General features: G+C 40.5%; 1 protein-coding gene across 1 annotated transcript in view; it reads right to left on the reverse strand.

The window, feature by feature from the left end:
• TLR4 (toll like receptor 4) overlaps nucleotides 1-5,019 on the reverse strand; it is a 52,096-nt gene extending 47,077 nt beyond the window's left edge. Inside the window, exon 1 of the mRNA XM_044306249.1 lies at nucleotides 4,644-5,019. Within this exon, the coding sequence (XP_044162184.1) occupies nucleotides 4,644-4,718 (75 nt within the window). The 5' untranslated portion in view covers nucleotides 4,719-5,019. The remainder of the gene's footprint in view (nucleotides 1-4,643) is intronic.
• Between the last annotated feature and the right edge of the window lie 1,934 nt (nucleotides 5,020-6,953).

The raw sequence follows: 6,953 nt of genomic DNA on the forward strand, positions 1-6,953 counted from the left end.
TGCATCAAACCGGCTAGTCTCAGAGCTGCTACGAGATGTCACCCATTATCGCACACCACCAGGCCGGGCTTGAGGCTCACTGGCACTAACCAGCGCCCTGCAATCCTCAGTGGTGGAAGGACATGCGGCAAACTGCTATCCGCCTCAGGCCCAGCCGCCACTGCATTTGCCCAGTGTGCTGTTATGGAGATATAACGTCCCTGACCGTGCTTACTAGTCCACGTATCCGTAGTGAGGTGCATCTTGCCACAGATGGCATTGCGCAGTGCACACCTGATTTTGTCCCAAACTTGGTTGTGCAGGGAAAGGATGGCTCACCTTGAAAAGTAGTGGCGGCTGGGCAAGACGTACTGGGGGACAGCCTCCGTCATAAGGCCTTTAAAACTCTCTGTATCAACCAGACGGAATAACAGCATTTCAAAGGCCAGTAATTTTGAAATGCTGGCATTCAGGGCCAGGGATCACGGGTGGGTAGGAGGGTACTTCTTTTTCCGCTCCAGCGTTTGTGAGATGGAGAGCTGAACGCTTACATGGGACATTGTGGAGATGCTTGGTGACCCAGGTGGTGGTGTTGCTGGCAGATCCTCTGTTTGCGGGGTGGCAGGTGGCACTGTCACTCCAGAGGTAGATGAAGGTGGATGAGGAGGCCGAGACTGCAGCAGAAGAGGAGGCAGGAGGAGCCAGAGACCTTTCTTGGTTTTTGAGGTGTCTACTCCACCGTAGCTCGTGCTTTGCACTTAGATGCCTGGTCATGCAGGTTGTGCTCAGGTTGAGAACGTTTATGCCTCGCTTCAGTCTCTGATTGTACAGCGTGCAACCCACTTGTGTTTTGTCGTCAGTACATTGTCTGAAGAACTGCCATGCCAGGGAACTCCTTGGAGCTGGCTTTGGTGTGTTCGGTCCCTTGCTGCAGTGGGCAGTAGCAGGCGTACTGTCTAGGGGACGGCCGCTCCGCTTTTGCACCCTGCTCCCTCTTCTGCTGTGCTGGTGGCTCTGTGCAACCACCGCCTCTTCCTTCAAACTACACAGGTCACTCACATGACCTTGATTCCATGTGGGGTCGTCCTCCACATAGTCTTCACCCCTGCCCTCCTTGTCGGTCTACACACTTTCAAACGCCACAGCAGTTGGCACCTGTGTTTCGTCATCATCCGAGACGTGCTGCAATGGTACTCCCATGTACTCATCATGAAACATAAGTGGTTGGGCATCAATCTCTTCCACTTCTGGGGCAGGGCTAGGTGGATGGCCTTGGAAAACCATGCTAACAGTCATCAAAAACCAGAAGAGACTGCTGCATGACTTGGGGCTCAGACTGCTTGTCTGATTTGCAAAGGGGTGAGGTGAAAGACTGATGGACATCAGCTGCAGGTGCCAACTCTGATCTTTCAGCAGGAGACTGGGTGGGAGACAATGTGAAGGAACTGGAGGCACTATCAGCAACCCAATCTACTTTTGCCTGTACTTGTTCTGGCCTCACCATTCGTAGAGCTGCATTAGGCCTGACCAAATAACGCTGCAGGTTCTGTCGCCTACTCGCAACTGAGAAAGGGGTTCCACTCGTATGTGTAGCAGGCACAGATCGACCATGTCCTCTCCCTGCAACAGGAGCTCCAGCAGCACCACAAACTGGGCCACGTCCCTTATTTGATTCTCTCCTAAATATTTCTCAAATTTAGGATCTTGCCCTAAATGGGTGTTTTATTAATAGCAGAATACAACTACATTATGTAAAGGGTGTATCGCACGCGTACAGATGTAGACTAGGCCACAATTAAATATTTTTGCCCAAAATTGGTGTTTTTCTAATAACAGAATAGAACCACAGTACCTCAGGTGTGTATCTCACACGTACAGATGTAGACTAGGCCGCAATTAAAGATTTTTTCCCAAATTGTTTTTTTTATTAATAGCAGAATAGAACCACAGTATCTAAAGGGTGTTTTTTTTCACAATGACATATGCAGCAAAGGCTGCAAAATTAAGTTTTGTCCAAAATGGGTGTTTTTTTTAAATAACAGAATATGACAGCAGTATATAACGCTTGAATTTCACACGTGCAGATGCAGCAAGGGCTGTAAAATTGTGTATTTTGCACAAAAAGGGTGTTTTTTTAAAACCAAGAAAATTATAGCTGTATTTCTAGCTTAAATTGGACACTGACTGATGCGGCAGAGGCCCAAAATGAAGGTTATTGCCAAAAATGGGTGTTTTTTCAAAGCCAGAAAATTATTGAAGTATTTCAAACTTGTTTTTAACAATCACAGATGCAGCAAGGGCTGCAATATTAAGTATTTTGCCAAAAAAGGGTGTATTTTCACTACTAAATCTATGTAGATCGCTGAGTTCAATTGGAGTTCTGATAACAGATTCTTCCTATTCTCTCCCTCACAGCAGCATCCTCTCCCTACACTAAGCACAGCAGAGAGACGTGCAGCACTACGTGACTCCAGCTTATATAGAGGCTGGGTCACATGCTGCACTGGCCAATCACAGTCATGCCATTAGTAGGCATCGCTGTGGTGGCTTCTAAGGTCACACAGTTAAACGCTTGTTGATTGGCTTCTCTGCAAGCCTTTCAAAAAGTGCCAAGAAATCGCCGAACACTGAACCCGAACTTTTACTGAAATGTTCGGGTCCGGGGTCCAAAAATCCTAAAGTTCGGTATGAACCCCAACTTTATAGTTCAGGTTTGCTCAACCCTACTGCCTACATCTGTTGCCCCTTCTTCTGTCAATTTAGACACACCTACAACATAGGGCCACTCTTAGGCTTTTGTCTAGGGCCATTTCACATTCCCAATCCGATTCCAATCATAAATTAGGTGCAGCCTCCAGCTGTGCATAGGGGTACAATAGTGTGGTGACATAAAAAAAATGTTGGTCTATGATAAACTGAGTTATTCAAAAAATGTATCTAGCACCAAATTCTATTTGTCCTTTTCCTTATTTCTCTATCCCCTTTTCTGAGATGGACGCACATGCTCAGTTCTATATTTACCATATCTGGCATAGCCAGATACTGCAATACAAGACCTTATTGACTATAATAGGATCGGGAAGGGATCCTGTCGGTTTCTGGCCAATTCTGTTATTAATAGTCCATATTATAAAGGGAAAAGATTATTGATTTTTAAAAATTAACAGCATAAAAATTCCCAAACTATTTCAAAATTGATGTTTTTCCATTAACTCAAAAAATGTATAAAAATTAATTAATGAGGTATATGTGCCCTCAAGAAAACGGTACATATCTGGTATTGTAACTCTGGGTTACAATACAGGTTAATTGTTGTGTTAGTGCGTAACACCTATACTGTGACACATTGGATTATGCTATGGATGGCATTAGATTAAAATGTTCCAGTTCCTTTGAGTATTGTGTTTAAAGGCTATGGACACCTTTGGGGCCAGTTTTTTATTATTGCATTGTACACATTTTGAGCTAAAAGTAATTTTTTCAGTTGGTCGTTATTTAAAAAAAATTAACCCCTTTCTATTTGCAGCCTTTAGAGTCTCTAGTAGCAAGATCAGAATTTTCACTTTGCTCCATCAGGCAGCTCAGCTGATGGTTCCTTATCTCTGATCTTTGACCCCCTAAACACACAGCTGAATTCTTACCTTACTGATAAGAATGTGTATTAAATACGTGTTTATGACCTTTTTAGTAATTTAAAAATAAAGTTTAGGCACAAAGTGAAAATGAAAGTATCATTCACACAGCTAGACAGTTAACCTTTTGTAACAGAACAGCAAATTTTTTTTTAATCAGTACCAATTGAAGAAATTATTTTTAGCCCAAAATGTAGCCCAAAGAGTAAAATGTAATTATATAAAAATTGCCCCCAAAAGTGTACAGTACATAGCCTTTAAAGTTAGTGCTTATGCCTAGGCACACAGCTACTCATTATGGACCAGTAAGCTCTACAACTTCTGCTGTACAGGGTTTCAGTAACATGGATTGCATTGTAACATGCTACTGTTTTTTAGGCATTCCAGCATATGAAATCAGAAGCAAATTTCAGCATGGTATGGGTCTAGAGCAGTCTATAGGCACCATGTTATAAAGCTGTATAACAAAGATATGTAATAAGACTTATTTCATGAGTCCTATTTTTTTTCTGTGACCTTTAGCTACATATCATACCACTATGAATAGGGTTGGAACACACTTTAGTCTTCCCAAGGTAAGGGTTTCACGATGCAACTCATCACCCGTAGTCCCTGAACTTCAGCATGACACTTCTCTGATGGACAATGACTCATTTATTTGTCCCCTGTTGCCCTCTACTTCACAATCACTATCATTCTAATTTATTCTAATCACTCTTCATTTTAATCCATCTCTAATCCTTCCAAATAAGCACAGTTCTCTATGTAAGGCCAACCACCATCTAGGTATGTGTAGTACTATCTAGCATCTACTCAAGCTCCTCTGCTTTGCTTAGCCCTTGTACTGACCCTGGTGGTAATCTTCCTAAAGGCACAGCACTATTTTCAGGGTTAAGAAAATATTCTTTTACAGGCTAATAGTCTGAAAGGGTTGCTAGTATATAAACAGCATACTACACATTTAAGTATAATTTACAACATGATCATCTAAATAGTAAAACATAGAACATAGTAAAATTGTAGAACACTTACCTCCATGCAGCAACTCCCACTACTACGAAACACATACCACCATATGCTGAACAATAAAATCCATCGATGGTCCATGCTCCATAAACCTCACCTCTATTGTTTCTTAAATGCTTTGTTTCAAGGAGAACACAGTGGTGGAGTTGTTTATCTTGGTTGTGCTCTAAAAGTTGCTCCGTCAAAGTCTAGGAAAATTCCAGACCAATGTCACTTTGTGAAGATTACTAAAGAGTTCAGTAAACTGCTATCTAAATAAAATACCTTCTAGATAAATGTGACGTATAAAAATAAAATAATTTAATTTAATAAATAAGTAAAAAGAAACAAGTGTTGAAGTATGTCTGTAAAAAAATAAAAATAATTTATTCTACTTTTGGTATGCTCCGTACTCCCCTCTGAAGCAATGCAATTTGTGCTTTCCTGACCAAGACATGTCTGCTTCCTCTTTTAAGGTCACATCAGTGTTAACTCAATATTTGCTTATTTTGTTTAATTATTTGGTTATCTTTTTTTATTAACTTTATGTTTTTCAGGAACCACAAAAGAAGTCATGGCCAGATGGCTATAAAATCATCTAGGCAACTCAACAGTTATTTTGGGCTCATTAAAAGGATTTCTTAAACACCAAAATGTAGCTAAATGTAGGAAATGTTGAAATGTTATGAAAGAACGTTAGAAGCATTACTCAATTGTTTAATCTTGGCCACAAAAATATTCCGGCTTGTGTCTATGACGCATGTGGATGCAGTAAAGCAATTCTTTAAGTGCTTTCTAAATGCTGTTAAGGACAACTCAGGAAAAATGTTTGCCCCCATAATCATGTTCAGTAAATAGAATAAATAAAATCTGCACTCAGGAAATAAAAACGGATTTGAAAAAAAGATATGTCTGATATCTGGTTTTAACTGGCAGAACCAAAAATGGTGAAATTATACTTAAGCAAAATTGGCCATTTGTTTCTCTTTGTGGCAAAACTTAAAACCAAAAATCAACCAATCCATAATTTTATGCCAATTTGGGCTTTTTATCCTGCTTTTACCACAATCAGAAGGGCATTACTGAATTTATAAGGTGCACAGGAAAAGAATCAAGGCGCAAGGGCCTGACTTGGCGAGACTGAAGAAGGCCCTAGTTTACTACCAAATTCATTGTTCCTTAATATTATTAAAATAGACATCAGCAATTGTGGACCTTCTTGCTGTCAGCATCCTGAAGACTCTTGATTCTTTTTCTGCGCACCTGGTACATTTACTTGACCACTACCTGGTGAAGGAGCAGTTGACATTTCCTGCCCTTCTTAGGTTATGTTTACATCAGTCAGACATGTTGCAGTAGTTTGTGACCATTTGATTAATCTTATTAGGGCTTACAGAACCCATTTCAAATGAAGGGAACATATTTTCAGTTACAGATCTTTGAGACAGGAAGGGGCTTAAAGGGCACCTAAAAGGCCCTTTATGGTGCATTTGGAATGTATTAAAAGTATATTTGCACAAAATTTGTCTCATTTTCTTGCATTGTACCTAATAAATGTATTACTTTTCATATTTGGCATTAGCATATAAATACTGAAGTAGCTCTTCTAGGCAAAAAATGCTAGCTGTATTGGTGACTTTTTCAACCAGTACCTCACGTTCTTTGTTAAATTTGACACATCTTTAAACCTGAATATATATATATATATATATATATATATATATATATAAAGGAAAATAATGGCGGTACTGGAAAAACAAGGTGGGTGCTAGGTCCAGGGATGTAGCAGCTTACCCAGTCTTGATACAGATGAAAAACGGACAGCACTCCAAGTAAAATGAATGGTGTTTATTCACCCATGTGGATGGCAACGTTTCAGCTCATACACGAGCCTTTTTCAAGCAATGAACACAGTGTAAAAGTGGGGTATATATAGTCCAACCCCTTATTACATCACAGTGTAATCAATTAGCAAACATAGACAATAAAGTGCAAATAGTGCATATGTAAAAAAGCAGGCTATAAATATAAGTGTCATATACATCAGTATCAAAATATAACACTGATGTGTACAAAATACATAATAAAGTGAAACAAATATAGTATAAAAGTGTATTAATCAATTAGTACAGACCAGGTGCACAAATAGTGGGAGGGGCGAGAAGACATGATGCTGCCAAAGGGAGGGGGAAGCGACGACATACCCGGTGTCATTATCCGTGCCGCACATTTCCAATACCGCCACGTCTGGCGTTCAGATGGAGGCAGTGCGCAGGTGCTGAGTCGCATGAAAATCATGCTGTAGTTTCCTCTGATGACATAGCCGGGACATGCGCG

This window comes from Bufo gargarizans, chromosome 9 (assembly GCF_014858855.1).
Source record: "Bufo gargarizans isolate SCDJY-AF-19 chromosome 9, ASM1485885v1, whole genome shotgun sequence".
NCBI classification, from domain to species: Eukaryota; Metazoa; Chordata; class Amphibia; order Anura; family Bufonidae; genus Bufo; species Bufo gargarizans.